General features: G+C 37.9%; 1 protein-coding gene and 1 long non-coding RNA gene across 14 annotated transcripts; one reads left to right on the forward strand and one right to left on the reverse strand.

The window, feature by feature from the left end:
- Positions 1–1,990, reverse strand: LOC116193043. Its single transcript, XM_031521781.1, has 2 exons — positions 1,411–1,990; positions 1–310 (listed from the first exon to the last, which is right to left on the reverse strand). The coding sequence occupies exons 1-2, from the start codon at positions 1,898–1,900 to the stop codon at positions 258–260; spliced, it is 543 nt and encodes a 180-aa protein (XP_031377641.1). The 5' UTR covers positions 1,901–1,990; the 3' UTR covers positions 1–257.
- Positions 1,991–9,286: 7,296 nt separating this feature from the next.
- LOC116202359 lies at positions 9,287–18,275 on the forward strand. 13 transcript variants are annotated; one of them, XR_004156052.1, is made up of 7 exons: positions 9,287–9,444; positions 9,550–9,666; positions 15,557–16,487; positions 16,682–16,808; positions 17,203–17,454; positions 17,576–17,760; positions 18,088–18,275. It is a non-coding gene; the product is annotated as an uncharacterized LOC116202359 (long non-coding RNA). The 13 variants fall into 13 exon arrangements; XR_004156055.1 differs by lacking the exon at positions 17,576–17,760; XR_004156051.1 differs by lacking the exon at positions 18,088–18,275 and having other exon boundaries at positions 17,576–17,925.
- Positions 18,276–19,696: the final 1,421 nt, after the last annotated feature.

A 19,696-nucleotide genomic window follows, 5' to 3' on the forward strand; every position in this document is an offset into this window, starting at 1 on the left:
TAAGGCTGGAAAATCAGAACCCTCGAACTTTGATTAGGACACTGATCATGATTCCAAACTTGACATCTTTACACAAAATCCCCTCGATCCTTCTAATTAACTCCTAATTAACCCATTCACATTTCTACTTAATTATACTTAATTTCACTATTATCATCCGACATTTTCCTCATTAATTATTACAGAGGAAGAGACAAAAAGAAGAACATGAGAAAGGTGAAATTGGTTTTGGCCAAATTGCATGCATTTGTCTTCTTTTATCTCAAGCCCTCAAATCCCTTCTCCTTCCTCACATGATTCTTCAGCACACCTGCCCACACATTCATATAATATTATTAGTTTGTTAGGGGGGAGAAAAAAGAAAGAATTTTGAAAGGAAATTAGAAAAGAAATTTGATGATATCACATGCTTCAATTATATCTGAAAACATCGGGTACTCGAATATTCTGAAAGCTGGCCCCTGGAAAAGTACACGATCTCTTTAATTTCGACTAGTCGGGTGAATTTATCGTATCATTGAAGCTGTGAAGGAGACCAAATTGGTTACGATCTAGGCGATGCCACCTAGACTTATTATTGTATATTCCCTTACTGAGAAATAGCATCTAAGTTGTACTTGGGCCAGCAAGAGGTTTTTGGACATCGATATTTTTTATAGGAAATTTCCTTATATTGTTTTTATTTTCAATTTTGCAGGTAGCCTCATTTAATTATTTTGCTTTTTGAACATGAAAATTTCCGAACAGAGAAGAGAATGGAAAATGGTGGAATAGCAAAAGAGCGGTCCAAAGGACATTTTAGTCGGTCTCCTCTGAAACTGAAACTGCCCATCAAAGAAAACTTGACATCTTTGAGAAACTGAAACATCATCAAACACGAATTCTGAATTTATCAGACATGAAAGCCCCATTAAATCCGACAGTTTCTGTACGACATAGTAATCAGTCAACAATTAAAATATGAATTATTAAAAAAAAAGTATATGGAAAATAACATTTATTTTTTATTTTATTTTATTTTATTTTACTTTACGAAGAACGCTGAAATAAAACAATGTATATCTCAATTATCAAAGCATATGGAAAATTCGTTTTTCCAATATTTAACAATAATGCATTCGAAAATTTTCATTCATTTTATAAAGTATATCAGACCTGTTCTTGAGGCAAACCTAGAGCAAATGAATACCGTTCCGGCTTCCAGCCGCAACCCAATATAGTGTTTCGACAGGAGCCAAGTTAAGGGTGAAAAAAGGAAAGGAAAATCGGAACTCCTAGAGATCACATTATATCGGCTCGTGAGGCGATCGTGGACTGACTCCGAGGATTAGTATTTTAGTACGAGTGGCATGCATTATAAGAATGAAATGTAACTGATCACTATATTAAAGGTCATCAAATGCCACAGACCTTGATGATCTTGATGATGAGCCTTGCAGTCGGGCTGGTCCTCGAACAGGGAGAGGGACATCTGCTTGAGTGCCACCCCGATGTCGAACAGTATAAGGCCCGAGTTAGGATCGTCAACGATGATGCCCTTCACGGGGAGCCATAGGAAGAGCTCCTCCTGGGTAAGCCCGACGACTCCAGTGAGGCTTCCGTAGGTGAGGTTGGCCTTGACCACGCTCTCGAAGTACACTCGGCTCTCAAACCGGGTCAGGCATGGTCCGTCGAGGTACACCTCAAGGAGGCCCTCCCTGGAGAAGGAGTAGGACCGGACGGCCTTTGGGAGGAGGCCTCCCGGCAGGCCCTTCGACCGCAGAAGGTCGTGGATCGAGGCAGATGATGAGGTGGAGGACGCGGAGGACTGAGGGGGATGGAGGGAGAGGAGGAGGACAAGGAGGAGGCGGAGGAGTGTGGAGGGACAGTGTTGGTGGTGGTGAGTGGTAAAGTTGGCCATGGCAGAGAGAGAGAGAGAGAGAGAGACAGAGAGAGAGAGTGAGAGAGGAGGGCTTGAGAGAGTGTGGAGAGCTATGGAGGCCAAAAAAAAAGGTGATACTCGGAAAGACTGTTTTGGGGGGAAAAAAAACAGTTGATTACATGATTGGAGGAGGTTTTGTGATTGACAGTGTTGCCCCTCCATCTTTATTATAATTGCATGTGTTAAACAAGGCATGGGTGTGTTCGACATGAGAGTGAACTTGGAACTTCTAGACCATCGCTCTTGATGGTGGTCAATAACTTTTTAATGATTAACATACGTGATCACATTTGTTTCCATGATGACGATGCACTCAATATGCTTAATTTCAGGGACGTGCCCATGATCTTCATCTTTGTCCAACTTTCAGCTAGCTTAATTAAATGTGTAGAATGGTTGGTGAATGAAGTTGGTGTGGAGGCTAAGGAGTTTGGACTGGTACTAATTAGGGCCTTAATTGCCTTGTATTACATCATCTAAACGTATCTATCATTGAATTATTTCATTTGGGCTGTCTATGCTTATACCATGTCTCCGCATTTTTTGATATGTCACTATGCACTGGTCAAAGCAAAACCACATATATTCTTTTCTCATAGTCGAAAAAAATATTTCCTTCATAAAAAATGCTTTAGCAATAAAAAAAGTCAGGATTAATGATCATAATAATCATCATTATTATAGCATGCAAGCTGTAGAGTTCTTTATATATGATCGATACACCTGATTCCGCATGTATGTGTGTGTGTATATATAAATTATGAAATGGGCATGATAAGCAAAAGTTTGTACCCCATTAAGGTGGGAGAGATGGTGATTAGTTAGTTCACTGCATTTCATGATGGTCCTAACTTGCTTGATTTAAAATTATAGACCTTTTCAATCCCAGCGACAATTATTAATTATTTGATGTTTCGTGCAATTTACACGGCCAAGCTGAATTGAAAACCGGGGAAATTGAAAAGTGAAGAAAAAGAAAATCCTAGAGGAATATATATCTTTTATGGACCCATTTCAAGTGATTGCGCCGGATATTTAGTCGATTTGATATGGAAGACGATGAGACCATTTATTTATGCACATGTTAGATAATGTTCCTGCTAACACAAGCAATCTTTCAACTATTCTGCAACGTATATATGGCCCTCAAGAATTCCTTCAATAATGCATTTGAATTATTTTATTCGCATAGATCTTTTACCCAAAAAGAAGAAAAAAAATATTCGGACAGATTTTTTAAAGAAAATATGATATGATTAGGGGAAAAGAGTGAGGTCGGGGATGAAAATGGATCTAGAAAGCTAATTAAGTTACAAAAGAAAAAAAAAATGAGATAGGGGCCTTGGTGCCAAAATGGGTTGACACAATATGCCGATTCAAAATCAAAAAATTCTGAATTTGATCGATTATTACCAATTAGACTTATATATCTTTTTATTTTGTTTTATTTTTCATCTTTATACATTATATTAGGTCCATAAATTTCGTTTATGATAAAAAAAATTAAATGATTGAGTTTGAGTTAACTAAAATAAGTGGATTTTGACGTAATTGATGCTAGTAGCTCTCATTCACATAGTACCTCTCTGTTGTTTCGCTTCTTTTCTCTCTTTCTCATGATCTTCGTTAACATAAATTGTGTTATAGACTGAATGAATTGCACGAATTTGAGTAAGAGGGAATGGAGTTTTACAAGTTTGAAGTCAATTTTGCAATTGCAATCAAGGCAAATAAATAAATGTGTCCTCTCCTTGTTTCAACAGAGATTTCCTGTACATTGATTTCAAAGCAAAACGACTGAAATCTAGATAAAAGATTAATAGTTTACACGAGAAAAATGAGAAAGGAGAATTATGCAATTCGGATCATGAATTGAAATATATGATAATATTATTATTTTATTTTTTTCCATATGAATCGTCACTCCTATAGAACTTCCAAAGTAGCATAGAAGTCGGTGCCTAATCCATTGATGGTGTTCTTAGCACATTATATATACTTGTACTTTGACACATATCAATAAAGACTGATGCCATGCCCAAAAAAATGTACGGAATAAACTTTAATGAAATATATAGTGCGTCGATATATTAAATGATTAACAAAAAATGTATAACTATTGCAAGGCATCTAGCCATTTCATTGCATGCTTCGCTTAAACTTTATTGTCGTACAATGTCTTTCCATTAGTCTAGAAGTGAATATCGAGTTAATTTAGTATGATCAGTTCGATCCAATAACCTTTTTTTCTCCTCGGAATAACATTAATCTAGCCGAGAGTGAACTAATTAATGACGAGGAGGCCGGGGAAATTATGAGTAGAAATAGGATAAAGATACCTCTTCATTTACATTTCGATTTCGTTATATTACTTATGGACATTTTGAATAACCGCAAAATTATGAAGCTTCCTAAGGAATAGACAGGAGGGCGCGAAATATTTCATATTCTCTGCTTTTGCCACTTTCAAGACCTGACCGAGACATCTCCCGGAGTTTATTTGTACAGAAGTTTCCCATTTATTAAAACAATTATTGGACCGTGCCATGGGACCCGCCCAATAATGCCTCCAACCCAATTGACCTGACACACGTGGACCAAATATTCCACGGGCTATCGGACGTTCAGGTGTCGTGTAGTAAAGGTTCGACCCATTTTAGTCGGGAGAAAATCCACGATTGAAAAATTATATCTTTCAGCTGCAAACAGTTCAAATTGAAGTAAAGATCGGCGGTGAACAGTTCAAATTGAATTAAGAGAGATCTATTAAAATTCTGAATACGATATGCATGTCGAAAAATTCGACCCATTTTATGTAGGTTCGTGCTCAATAAAATTGGTCCTGTCACATCTTTAAATTCCCACGAGCTAAAAGTACCACTTACAAAGTTTATGTGTGCCAAACTGATTTTGGCCAATAAATATCCAGAACATATTAACCAAATCCGATCTCACTTGTCTTAGTTTTGCCATCTAGGCGTGGCGGATATCATCATCTCAGTTCAGTCCACAAGAGACCGGGAAATTCTTTCGATCGAAGAACACCCATGACGAATTTTAAGGCCGAACCTGCAATTCTGTTTGTGATGTTGGAGTTACATTACGTGAGATAATTTTCGGATAATTTCTATATAAACTTTCTCTCCTCTCTCTTTTTCTTTCTCTCGATCCAAACGGAGGATAAAGGTAGAGATCGGGTCGAAGAGCCCGGGGAGTGTGTATGATAGGATATAGGTAGGTCCCTAAGCGGGACAAGTGCGTGACCTCCTCCATGATGAGTGTTCCAAACGAGTAATTATTTCTCAACTAATTATCATGCAGGGGATGGGACCATTTAAAAAAAAAAATACACGTCTCTTGTGGCTGTTCCTGTCATGTTTTGCTCTTTCACCTCCATCTCTCTCGATGCTCCTTTCGATAATTTCAAGGAAAAAGGCATCAAACTGAGATAACGAACATCAAGAGCAGTATCTATATGTAATGCAATTAATTGTTGTAAGGCCGATGAATATGATCTCACTGAGCCTTTTTCTTCTTTGAATAAATAATAAAACCTTAAAAAGATCGAAATGTCGATGCCCTAACAAGTGCTATAGAGAGAACCATTCCATATGCTTACGAAATCAAGCAAAATTTTACTAATTTTCTTGTGTCCTAGATATTCCTTTATTCGTAACGATGATGAATTACAACATGCACAATATCTCGCCATAGCTATTGTAAAATCCGTGATGCTTGGGGCTAATATAAAGTCAGCCATGCATGCCCTACACGACCAATAATTTACTAAACGAATTAGAAGATTATATCTGAACATGGTTGCTTTGTATTTTACAATTTAAATGGGTCATTGATGTAATGGGCCAAGCACTTAATAATGGGCCTAAGACCTTATTAGAGCCGTTTCTTATGTGATCTTTTGGAAGGGAAATATGTATTTTTATTTTTTTGATTACAATGTAGACTCATAAATATAGGATATGAGTAGTCTTACAAAGTATCGAATCTAGAATCTATTGGTTACCAAGCAAGGGTGTAGCGCGGTTTTGAAGGACATTTAGTACTTTTTTGGTGGAAAAAAATAATCCAGATTATTTTCCATTTATGGACCCTTGAATTCCAAAATAGTATATTCGCATTAAAATCAATTATGTAAATCGGATGCATAGAAGAAATTTTCTTCATTTCCCATTTAGAGATGCTCAAGGATACAAAGAAAAAAAAAGTCTTAAAATTATGGAAAATGTGAATGCAATATAGCGAGAGGAAATGCGTCAAAGAGGTTCCCGACTTAGAGCCTTACTGTTCTGAACTTTTGGTTTCTACTTTTGGGTAATATGTTTACTGCGGATTCGGATTTCCCACTTTTATATATGAATGATAGGACTTGATTTTTCGGTCTAAGGTTATGGTAAGTGAGATTGTATGGAAATTAATCAAATTAAAAGAAGTCTTCTTCAATTTCCAGTTAGGGAGACTCTAGAATTAAAAAGAAAAATACCAATACTTAATTTAAGATGATAGAAAATGCGAATGCATAGTAACAAGCCAAGAACCAAAAAGGGTGTTGAAGGAGAAATTTTTTTAGATATTCCTATTTCAAATGACGTAGTGAGGAATAATCAATAAGAATTCTTTAATGAAGAATAATTATGATTGTTATCCGAATAATTAGTATCAATTCCTTATTTTCATGCAATTTAATTGATGTTTCCTCAAATCACGTGGCAAAGTATTATCACTTGAGAACTTCCCGTGTTGAAGAGGTTTTCCAATTAGAGCCTGAACATTTGGTTTATATACTTTTACGTAATTCGTTATATTTGGTAGTATTTGATTTTGTGTGGTAGTATAATAAGACATTTGGTCTAAGGTTATGTTATGTTGGGTTTTATGGAAAATAAGGCTCTGTTTGGATTGTTGATGTGATTTTAAAATCCTGATTTTAACTCAACTCTAAATTTTTTAAAATTTCAAAATGACCCTCACTTTTTAAAATTTCTCAATTTTGCCCCACCCTTTCTCTCCCTCTAGAACACTATTCATCGTCTTCCTCCTCAAGCCACACTATTCATCGTCCCTTCTCGATCCCGATCGAACGGCTTGAAGATCTGCCTCAGCTGTTCCTCCGAGTAGGGAGACTTGTAGGGGCTGGGGAGGACTGAGGGTGCCACGAGGGCCATGAACTCGGAGAACTCCACGGGCCGTTGTTGGTTTTAGGGTTTCTGGGTGAGTGCCTCGAGCTGCTCGGGGCTGGACTTGAGCGCGATCGACCGAAGGAGCGAGTCGAGCTCGAGCTGGGTGAGGTTGCCGTCTCCGTTCTTGTCGAAGGAGCGAAAGATCTCGCGGAGCTCCGCGATCTAGTCCTCGTCCAGCTTCACCGATCGAGGGAGGAAGGACATGGGAAGAGCAGGAGAGAGAGAGTTGAGTGTGGAGAGAGAGAGCTTGGGGCATTTTTTAAAAATTAAAAATTTATGGGTTATATTTTAATTTTTAAAAATTTAAAATCAAACGAAATTATAATTTAACTCTGAAACCAAACGCCCTCTAAAAATTCCAAACAAAAAGAATTCTTGCTCATTTCCATTAAGAAGTACTCGGCAATTAAAAAAATAAAGTCTTTATTCATTTTAAAATCAAGGAAAATGTAAATGCAAAGCAAGATGGGAATGTGTTGAAAGGGTTACTAGATTGGAGTCTTATTATACCATACTTTAGCTTGTTTTTACGTAATTTGTTATATTTGAGTAAGAGGATTGAGGATATTTCGGAAAGTTTTTATTAGTAATTCAATTTTTATATATGGTAGTGTTTTGGTCTTCTGGTTAGGAGTGACAATTCGTGTCGTGTCGTGTCTATACGTGTCGTGTCTAAACGGATTCGTGTCATCGAAGTCATAGCCGTACACGACATGATTATTAAACGGGTTAGGTTTTGAAAACTCATACACGACACGTTTATATCCGTGGCAACCCATTTATCGAAATGTGTCATAATAGGTACACGTATACACGACACGATTATAAACGTTATTCGGACACGTTAACACAACTTGTTTATCCGATCAACTCAGTTACCCGGATATATTAACACGACATGTTAATCCGATTAACTCGTTTACCCGAACACGTTAACACGACATGTTTACACGTTAACACAGAGATTGAGATGGAGGGGAAGGGGATGTGGATGGGGAAGAGGTGGGAGCCACATCCGAGGGAGGCAACGACGGCGAGGATGAGATCGAGCCATGAGGCTCATTGGTTGGAGCGGGAGCTAGAGAAGTTGTGGGCTTCAAAGGGGAGATGGTGAGAGTGGAGTCGGCGGCGAGCTTGGGAGTAGGGGATGGCGAGATCTGAGGCGAATCTGCGAACAATGCAAGGTGCACGGAGAGGAGAGCAATGAGAGCGAAGAAGCAGAATTCGCCATTGATGGATGAGAAGAAGGAAATCAAATCGTAAATGAGATCTGAGGGAGGGTATTAGAGAAGTAGAAATAGAAGTGGAAGTGCGACTGTGTTGTGTTGGGTTAGGTGAAAGAAAGGAAAGGAAATTAGGTTAGGAATTTAAGAAGTTATGATTACATAAGGATATTTTGGTAAATCCAAATACATAAACGGGTTAACGGGTTACATAATTATAGTAACACGATTAAACATGTCTAAATAAATAGGTTTAATAATGTATGATCGGGTTACACGGGTTCAACCTGATAAGACACGCTTATTAACCGTGTTTAAACGAGTTTGACCCGTTTAGACCGATTATCAAAAATGTCCAACTCAAACCCGTTTAACTTTGTGTTGTGTTATCGTGTCGTATGAAATATTGCCAGCCTACTTCTGGTATGGAGCTATTGTATATGAGATCTTATGAAATATATCCAACCGAAAGAGTCTTGCTCATTTTCTATTTACAAAGAATCAAGAGTTTTTTTTTAATATAGTAAATTAAAAGGCGTTGAACAAACTGTATGATTGGGAACTTTCATTTTATCATCCTTTTTCATTCTAAGATTATGATAAATTGATTTTTCATTTTAAAATTACAAAAGATGCAAGTACATAATAAGAGTAAAACGTACCGAACAAGACTTCCTGATTGGAAAATTCTATTTTATGATTTTTCTTCGTATTTGCCTAGAATTTGTAATGTCTAATTTAGGAGGAAGCATCGGAAATTTTTAGTTATCAGTACTTCAAATCGGCGACCAACCTTGATTTATCCTTTCGTATAAGGCAGTAAATATTTTCCGGGGTAAGATTTTACATTTATCTCATGGTAGAATATGTATCCAGCAAAAAAAAGAATAAAAAATTATCTTATATTAAAAAACCGAATTAAATATGTCCTCCTTGATTTTCCATTTATAGAAACAAGGAAAATTCAATAAAAAGCCGGCCTCAGTTCGCGGACAATCGTGCGCCGGAGAGGTAGAGCAGTGGCTCTCCTATACTGTTATACCTCCGGCGCCGGCGGCCGGTGGGGAAGGAAAAGACGCCTGGATAACTGTCGCCGTCTCCGGTAAGCAATGAGTTCTAATCTCATGCTTCTAATTACACTTCCTGTGACTGCCATATCCGATGATCGTTGAATTACTTTGTTTGCTTGAATCGCCATTTTTTTAAGAGTTAAGGCCGTGTGGCTGCTGAGTTTGTCTCTTCTCGGCTCTGGCGATCTCTCACGTGCAGGACAGCTACTTGGGTCCCTGCAGCAGCTGTGTTATTGCTAATCGAAGCGAAGGAGGTGAGTATGTCTATTTGAAGGTTTCCTAATCTGTATATTTGTGCCTTAATTCGCGAGCTCATTGATTTTCCATTGTTGCTTGATGGTCCAAGTAGAGATATGCTTGTTGTTGTTTTGATTTATTGGGGGATAGGCCTTGAGGATTTATAAAGAGCTCTGATATCCAATTGGGGTCTGATGCTCCATTGTTTCCGATTTTCACAGTTCTTCATCTGATTCTCTGGAAACTGTATAGGCTCGGATAATTCTCGAAATGAACTTTTACTCGTTATCTGCCCAGCCTTAGTACTGTTGGTTTTGAGAAAAGTGTGTTTGTTTTTCCAATCCCTAGTCTTACAGAAACAGTAGTTGCATATTTGAGCTTTCCTTTTCCAGTGCATGCATACTTGTTGAAGATTTTTAGCAATTAATATATTCACTTCTATTGATTTTAGACGGCTTCTTGGAGTAGTTGCTCATCAGATGGAAAACTGCTAAAGAGAACCAAACTGGGAGATAAGATGAAGTTCTACTTGCGCAAAGACAGTAAACGATCAAAGTTTAAACTGCACAGCAGCTTCACGTTACATATCATGCAAATAGGGGTATTTAGGTTTGTTCCCAGATTTAAAGACGACAGTACTTATGAAACAAGACAAGAGAGACTGTTCACTTCGGGGGGTGGGGGGTGATCCATAACTGAGCTGCTTTCGATGTCCTATCATACCACATAATCTCATGAATAACTTTTTGGCCCAAAATGCTCGGTTCAATGTTCTTCAGAGTGTAGGAGATGGAAACTCGTTCTAGTACATCTGCCTTGGCCAGTAGAAAATGGAGTATATTCATCTCGTGTTTTGTTCCAGTGAACCCTGTCATTATGACTCTCTTGAGACGTGTCTGCAGACAGCAATACGGCCAGTCTTGGGATTGCCAAAAGTTATCTTCGTCAAATCCAGGAATGACTTGATTGGCATGTTCCTGGTTATTCTGTCAAAGCAATGCAATGGCAAGAAGTAGGTCAGATTAATCACTTCAGTGTTATTGATGGGAGAGAGAGAAAACCACCAACAATGCCAATTACCAGTCCTACTGAGCTTAGATATTTGTGCACTTCTATAGTGAGGGCTTCCAGATTTTTACATCGCCATATAAGGTCTACTATACTGGGCAATTCTTGTTTTCCTAAGCCCACCGCCAGAGATAGGTGGATTAGGTGAGGGAACAAGACCAACGGTTGCCGTATCATTATTCCCTCTGCAGGTAGAGCCTGTATTGAGATCAAGGCTATCAGATATTACATAAGCTACAAATAGATTTGACTTCAAATGTCATAATAAGTGGACGTGACGAGGAGTTATACCTGGATGCTCCAACTGGTTAATCTTAGACTTCGACAACTTTGTAACCCAGCCAAAAATGAAGTTAGATTGATGCCTTGTTCATTCATCCTGCTATTGTCAACAATAGTTCTGATGTCGATAAGGGCATGGAGCGGTTTTGTTACTTTGCCAACATATGGTGTTGTGGCGAAGCATCCTACTATTGTCAGCGATTCCAATTGAGGGGTTGATATAGCCATTTGGATGGTGAGCATGTCCTGGGGTCTGCACCTGTCCAGAAGCAATCGTTTGATCATCAAGTCTTCTTCCCTCACTAAGAAGTCGTGGCTAATGATGCAAAGTTCCAGGTGCAGATCCTCTAGAGCGGGGCATCTTGATGCTAACAGAGTCACCGAGGTATCATGGAGAATGACTTGCTTCAGAACCAATCTTCGAAGCGACTCAAACCTTTTGAAACTTGATACTTTGAACTTGCAATGGTGTAGAGTCAAGCTATTTAGCAGCCTAGGCGAAACATTGTGGTGTGGGATTTCATATAATTGAGTTTGGTAGGCATGTCTTCTATGAAACCCATGCCTCCTTAAGTAAACTTCCATTTTTCGATCGTAGAAACTCAACTCAATTTGTTCGATGTTGCTTGTGAAGGCGAGCTTAAGCCAAGTGTCAATTCTTCTGGAGTGCCATCCTTCTAATTCATAATTGAGAGATAGATGGAACTTGTTGATGGTGCAACCTGAGTGCAGTAGAAGGATTCTGTCCACAGAATTTCCAAATTTTATTCTTGCTGCCTCTATTATATGCAGTTTGCAAGAGGTGGAATTTGGAGAGGGAAGAGCACGGCAGATAGGGCACTTGTTCTTGCTGATAAGTGGACGTATAGTTTCAAGTTCGGTGAGAGTTAAATTTGAAATCTGAGTCCAAAGATTCCTCCACCTCTTTGAGATGCAGCTCGCTACAATCCAATCTCTCACAGGAAGGAAAGATAGGATATGCAGTAAAATTGCGTCAGGTAGGGGGCTTATGTAGTCAACGGTTCTCGCTCTTCGTTTCATGCCCCTAGTTTCCACCATGTTGTCCTGCTGCTTTTCCTGCCTTAGACACTATCAATGTAGCAATATTAGCGTCTATAACATAAAAAAGTTACTTCATGTTATCATATATTCGGTTGTAACTTTGTCTCATAAATGCCTGTCATGTGTAATGTTATCAGATGATGTCTTCATCAACTACCACTCTTCTCTCTATTCAAGCAAAATGGGGGAAAAAAAATCTTCTCTGCTATCTAACCATCCATTTATTTTGTGAAGTGTATCTTGTCTTAGAATTCATGAATCATGAATCTCAAGTTCCTTCTGGTTATATCTGAATAACTTAACTATATGCACTGATGAGGGATAAAAGACAACGTTTTCGCCTAGCGTGAGAAAACTATATTTAGTTTTGATCTGCCAAGGAATATGGTACTTACTAAGCACAAATAAGATAGTTTGTTAAAACTAAGAGATGGGGAGTAGAGGCTGTCTGGTATAGATATTGTATTTTTTGGGGGAACTGCAGAACTGAATTTATATTGGTAGTTGTGAATTCATTTGTATGTATGGAAAAATCTGTAATGAATCAACCAAAAACCTTGTTCTACTCTAAAAATAGCATAACATCTGACCAGTAAAAGTTTTCTGGCTGGATAGTTGTACCTGATCGTTGTCGGAAGGAAAATTGAGAGACCCAAACTTGGAACTTGCCGAGAGATCTTCCCTGAAACCTGCAGACGACAAATGGTCTATCTTAGAAAAAACTTTCTAGAAACTCCATGCACAAGCTGATAGGTCTTACCAATAGAAATACAGGTTGCTTGCCTCAATCGAGTTCTTATTTCTCAGTAAATGGAACAGAGTTGAGTACTTTTTGTAGAGAGAGGGAAGAATGACTGTTAACAGAGAGCATGGACTTCATGATATGCCTAGAATACTTATATGACACATTTTCACCAAACGGATGACTTAAATGTCATACGCATACTTAAATCCTGGTAAAATTAAGGACTCAAGTGAGTCTCGCCTGTCTACCATTTCACCAAACTCATGGATTGTAATCTCCTCTATATTCTCTTATAAGGAACAGGTCTACAGCAGATAGATTAAAAACTTAATCAACTAATAGCATTGTAGTTACTATCTGAATCTTGCAGACTAGACAATTGAGAGTCAAAAGCTGGAATCCTGCTAAGGGATGTTTGCATGACTATACTATCAAAAGATCAAGTTTACATGGTAATTTTTGGGATATCAAGCATGAAAACCGATAGCATTACTTGAAAGAGAAGGGGGATAAACACTCCTAGATAACCTGATGCTTAAGAGCCATTGACCTCTGAAACATTACCTATGGGACAAAAGCTATATGCTGTTGCAAATGCTGAGATGGACTCACTTTTAAAGGTGTTGTTGCTTCACATAAATCTTAGTTAAATATTTACCCAATGTTACAATTTGCTTCAGATTCTCTTACTAGAAACATAACATAAGAGGAAAAATCTTCAACTGCCGCTTGCTACATGAGGATTTGTCCCGCTAGAGTAGATGATCTCATGACAATGTTGTCTGTAAGATTAACTAACCTTGGTAGCCTGACTCAGAAAACAAAGTTCAAAGGTCATCACAGTGCCCTTATCTATTTATGAGTCAAATTTGGTGATGCCCCTTCTTTACAAGACAATGGCAGGAATATCCCGCAATATGATATACCTCACAGTCTGCAATACTAGATATTCCTTTGATTGATCTTCCTCTCTTCATTGACATTCTTTTACATAATCAATTGCTCTGTTCTCCTTCCTTGTATGTTTTGGCAACTTTTCATATTTCTGTATCACATTATTATTTAGCATAGGTTTCTCATATTTAGTCATAATCCACTTTCTTTCCTCGCGTGATTGTGCATGGACCTTTTTTTTTTCCTTGGTAAAAGTGTTGTAGTATTAAGTAGGAGCAAGGATTGTTTTGTTAACACAACGTGTGATAAATAGCTGAATTACCTCGTCAATTTTATCAGAACATTGGCTTTAATGAATTACAGTAGGTCTCAAAATTTTATTGATTTTGGTCTTCTTCACAGATGGATTACTTATTACAGTATAATAAAAATGATCTTTGCCCAACAATGCTTCCCTAGCTACTATCAGAAAATCTTTGCAAGATCCGTCTCAAAAATAAAATCATATCAATGAATCAAGCATATTCTGCTTCCTACAGCCATAGATTCAGAAAAGAAAAACCAAACAATTTAGTATTTTACTAGCTCATTACCTGATTGCTGTAGGACGGAAGATTGAGAATCAAAGCTCAGATCCTGCAGATTGATCATTCCAAAACCTTCAAATAAAGAATATCTGCTTTAGAGAACTGATTAATACCACTAGTACAACAAATGAGAATGGTACTCACGAGAGAAGATGATGAACAGTCTTAGATCGTTTGAAAACTCTCAATTTCTGCAGTGTATGTGCCGATCTATTGAGCAGAGAGTCTATCTCTTAAGGGTGAAATGAGTAGATTTCTCGGAAACTTCGTCTTTTGGAGAAAAATTGGGAGCTGTGACAAATGGTTGTGGCTGTTAGAGATTGAAACGATGAAGATTTATCTCATTGATGGTAATGTGCTTTTAAATTTTCTTTGTAAGAACATAAATTCGATGGGGAAAATCGGTTTCGCATAAAAGGGGGAAAAATAAAGGTGTTTTGGCAATGACATTTAAGAATTTTATAAATGTAATAATATGTTGAATAGATGTTAATTCATTAAGTTTTCAAACACAAATTTTTGGGAGAAAGTCAAGTAATTATGAAATTGAGTAAGGCCCTCATTCGGTTATAAGGTAATAGGAGGAAGTCTCATATGGTGCATTGCCTGCACTCGCTTACTTTGGATTTTGAATCGTAAGTAATTAAAAGCTTACCAAAAGCGCAAGTGTGCTGTATGACATTTTGCCTCTTTCAATTGTTTTCACTTTCCATAAATTAATTTTACGTTTTAGTGGGCTGACTCTGGTTGAATTTGGATTAGTCGGGCTTCATTGGGCTTTCGGATACTAGATGTTGCAGATCTTAAAAGTTAATTTTTTAATCTCATGAACCTATCTCTGTTGAGTCATGTCTATATATCTCGTCAGAAATGGTATATCTGAAGGTTTGTTAAAGGTTACACAAAGGGATGCACAAACATTTATTTGTCCCATATGCAGATAGCCCATGAATATGCCTGTGTCTGCGATAATCTGAGGTCTTGGTAATTATGGTGAATGACTGCTTTCCCTAAGATAGCCTGTTTTATCTTCTGAGTTACTGTATCTGTGTCATGAGAAGACATGCACTGGTTTATGTCCACTAAAAGATTTCGGTCTCAAGATGTGTACTTTATGTAATCAATTCAAAAACTGAGTTGCTATGGTTGAGAAATAGAAAGTATCTCAGCGAGTGATGCTTTAACTAGCGTGTTTATATCTATAGTAGCTCAACAGAATTGTGGAGATTTTACTCATTGATGGTAATTTGCTCTGGACTTTCTTATTAGGAAGACAGCCAGAACGAGAAATCTTTGGACTTCAATATGCTGCTGAAGGCGATACTTGACAAGGTTTTCAGTTTCTAAAATTGAAGCTCAGTTCAGAGTTGAAATTTTGGGCTGAACTAACACAGGTGAGCAAGAGTCCTTTCTATCCTATAATATGGATGATTAAGGTAAAAGAGAATATGACCACACCAATTGTAGAAAAAGCAGTGAGTTGATATTGCGTTGGATATTTGATTAAATGGAGTTCAGTTTTAGCAGTGAAGTCAATCAGAAGCAGAACTAATGTTGGTTCCAGTCTGCCTTAATGTAAAATATTTCTGTCGAGGTGTGTCACGAGTGATTTGATATCAGAAAGATTCATCATAATGCCATGGAGTTACGCTGCTGCCTTTGTTAAAGTCTCTACTGAGGTTTTCTCTAATCAAGTTGCTGCTGTAAAAACCTATACTTGCAGTACTTTGAGAAACAATGCTGCTTAAGCAATTCATTGGAAATTAGGATTGTTGTGTTGCCTGGTAAGCCCCAGTTTTCTACTGATTAGCGGGTGCAATTCCAATTCTCATGCAATACATGGACAATCTTCCTTTAGCGGATACACCAAATTCGGTTTGATTGTTAGTTTCTAAGCTACTTGGAGCCAGTTATTGTTGATATGGGATTATTTTCATCTCTAGTTTTCGAGTATGGTAAGTAATTTGGTTTATCAAGAATGCCCAGGAAAAGCACTTGGAATTGTTGATTCATTGCCTGAGATGGCTGTTCAATTCCTTCCAAGCCATAGGCTCTTTCCCTCTTACTAGAGCTCAACAATTACTTTCTTCAAGGGGGTAGGCTCAGTTAACCTTTGCATGCCGAATCTTATTACTTGAGGGAGAAGAAACTCTACCCCGGAGACAAGTGCAACTGCAACCTCTGCTGGAATAGTGCCAGCGTAATATTTAATTCTGTCTGAAAGGCTTTGATCTAATGCATCTTCCCCTTGCCTTACTGACTTATTTTGTGGCATACTGTGACATCATGATCTCGGCATGTCCCAAGTCGCAAAGATGCTTGCAGCTGCTACACTGCAATTGTCTCATATAAGATGAAGCAAGATTTTCGCATCAAATGCTTCTTCTCTAACAGTGCAGATGGAAAATCATGCAGTACCCTGTGGTGCTATTGATGTGTGAGCTTTTCAACGTCATCGAAGAGTTCTGACTCTCATCAATCAATAATTCTGCCTCCTGACTGGTTTTCGACACTTGCTATAGTTACTGTTCATTTTCCCCTTCCACCTTTCATTTTGTAAATGCAGGTTACTGTACCAGTTATAACCCTGTAGGGACTTCTGATACTAAGGTTGCGTTTGGTTTCATAGTAGGATTTTAAAATCATATTTTGATTTTGAAAAAGAGTGGTATAAATGGGGTCCACCCTTTGACTTTGTATGAGTTATGTTGTTTTGTTGTGAAAAAAAGTAGTATAAATAGGGATCACTCTTTGACTTTGTATGAGTTATTTTGTTTTATAGTGGGTAGAGTTAAGTTAGAATTGTGATTTTAAAATAACACCCTAAAATCAAACAGGGCCTAAATCTCATTACCTTCCGGTATTTCGATGCTCGGCATTTTGATGCTTTTGCCTTTACTTTCCTTGCCATGTAGCTAGTTGGTTCATCGTGCCTGCCCATCAGACTTGACTCTTACACCGAGAATGACGCGTCGATGAGGCCCAAATGTGACAACCGTTGATGGCAATAAATTTGGGCTGAGCAGAGGCCCATAGAGGGTGCTTCAGACAGTACTAGTAGCGCCCGGACACACTATCCAGGCACAGCAAATTATTCATTTCTCAAGTCCCGGATAGAAAAGAAAGAGTACGTGTTAAGACTTGTCGCAGCGGAGACATTGAACAAGGTCAATTCGATTCCAGCTCTTAGACTTACTTGAGCCTCGTCCATGTTCTGGCTTTTATGCATCATGGATTCAACAGACTACATTTATATATATTGATTAGATTGGTTCAAGTAAATATCAGATTGGTTCAACAAGCCCAACTAAAACCACAACCCATGAGCGAGTGATTGGACCCGACGCCAACAGGGCCCAGAGAAAATATTGTTTCTCTGTTTTTCTGCAGGTTCTATCAACCATAGCTCGTACATAGTTTTCTGGCGGTGCAATTCACGCTGAGACGTAAAAGGATCTCGAAGTCGTGCAGCTGTAATAGTTCTATTTCGATGATTTCATATGCACATATATAATGTTCTTGTCGGAGTTCGTTTTGATGTGCTCCACTCGAAAGGCAAAAGTTTGCGAGTTGGTTAAACTATGCAGGAATTATGATATCTATGCGTAAAGATAATACAAAAACAGAATAATCTGTAATTTTGGATGTGCCAATAGATTATGGACACAGGGAATGAACTTTGATGAGGTTAGCGAGGAATTTGGGGAAGAATAATATCTAATGACCTCAAAGGAGATCTTTCCTCTCTATAATCTCTGATTCTTGATGGGTTTGTTCTTTCTTTTTTTTTTTTCCATCAGGTGAAGTAAATGCAGAGGACAGACGAACTGTGCAGAATATATAGTAATAAGCATATAATCTTTGCATATGTGGAGTCGCTGTGGTTATTTTGCTTGTCCATGTCGATATCGATCGCTTTGTTATTTTAGTATTGCTTCCTTCGGTTACATTTTTTGACATGACGATCGATCGATTCCTTAATTCCCTTTGTTCCTTCCTAATAATTCTGTCTTCATCAGAACCTCATCAAGTAAATCATATACTCCGTATTTGCGGACTTTGAGACGTAAGCTTTTGCGTAAGAGCTGGAGTTTCTAGTGTTCTTTCAGTACTTATAAGAATATCAAGTGTCGTCTGTCGATAGATATTTGCATGGAAGGCATCAAGGGCTTCTTACCTCTCGACACACGCCATTGCGCCAAAAAACATACAGCTAGCTAGCTAGCGACACAATGGTATCTAGCAGCCGCTAGCCAGGTCGTATGTGGAGCTTTCACAGGGGGAAGCACGAGAACTAGATGGTCCCCCACTTTGCATATGTCATTGTACTCTCCGCGACAAGATAATGATGTAATTATCGGTGCGTACCGAGCATCTCCCAAAGGGAAACTTATGATTCATTCATTGCACGCACCCGATGGCCAGAATTATTTGAGCCATCAACCTGTTGCTATCTCTTGAAAAGGACTCGCAGCAGCTCCTGATAACGTGCGAATCCACAGAGAAGGAAAAAAAGAATATTATCATCTATCATTCCTCTCGATAATCTTGTTAATTTTGATGACTATAATTGTTTTTGTCCCTCGACAATATATATATATATATATATATATATCTGTATATATTTATATACACGCGTTGATATAATATATATATATATATATGTTACGTATATCGTGCCTCCAAGTGGTAATCAGACATTACGAGATTGTATATACATTATAAAGGAAGTGGCATGCATGGATAATGTATACTGCTGATGGGCTATTTATTTATATGTCGTGCAAATGCATTATTTACTAATTCAAAGGTCTGCCTAACTGACAAGATGACTTGGGAATTACTTGTAGTTTGACAGAGCAAAAGATAATTCGGGTTTTAAATTCTATCCTGAATCACATGGTGGATTAAAAAAACTGTATACAACCCGATCGAGGACCGAATCGACTGGTCCCAACATGAAAATAATAATTAGTATGTACGTATATTTTCTCTTGGTCAAGTTCTAAGGACCAACATCCCCATTCATTTGGTTTCATTTATTTGTTATTAATGATGATAGAGATGTTTTCATTATGTGGGCATTGACCAAAATGGCTCAATGCGAGGAAGACATTTGGACGTGAACTGCCTCATCCAAACCCCATGACTGGATGATGATGAGACTTATACAAATAAACAACAGTTGCTGCCACCCCCACAGATACTCAAACTAATTTATAAAATATGGATATTAATATTAATTTATTCAAAATTTTCCTCAAATCATGTGGTCTTGTAGGGAGGAGCTTCAACAAGAAGTGGTTGCAGCAAAAAAGGAAAATGAAATAATACACATCAAAGGATTAGAAAATAGCATGCAAGACATTGATGGATTTTGACATAAACTATCGTTCATCCTGAAAATAC

Source organism: Punica granatum, chromosome 1 (assembly GCF_007655135.1).
Source record: "Punica granatum isolate Tunisia-2019 chromosome 1, ASM765513v2, whole genome shotgun sequence".
Lineage (NCBI taxonomy): Eukaryota > Viridiplantae > Streptophyta > Magnoliopsida > Myrtales > Lythraceae > Punica > Punica granatum.

Coding starts and splice junctions, on each gene's coding strand:
- LOC116193043 (XM_031521781.1), bottom strand. CDS start 1,900: ATGGCCAACTTTACCACTCACCACCACCAACACTGTCCCTCCACACTC. Junction 311..1,410: donor TCATCATCAAGATCATCAAG/GTCTGTGGCATT, acceptor ATGTGTGGGCAG/GTGTGCTGAAGAATCATGTG.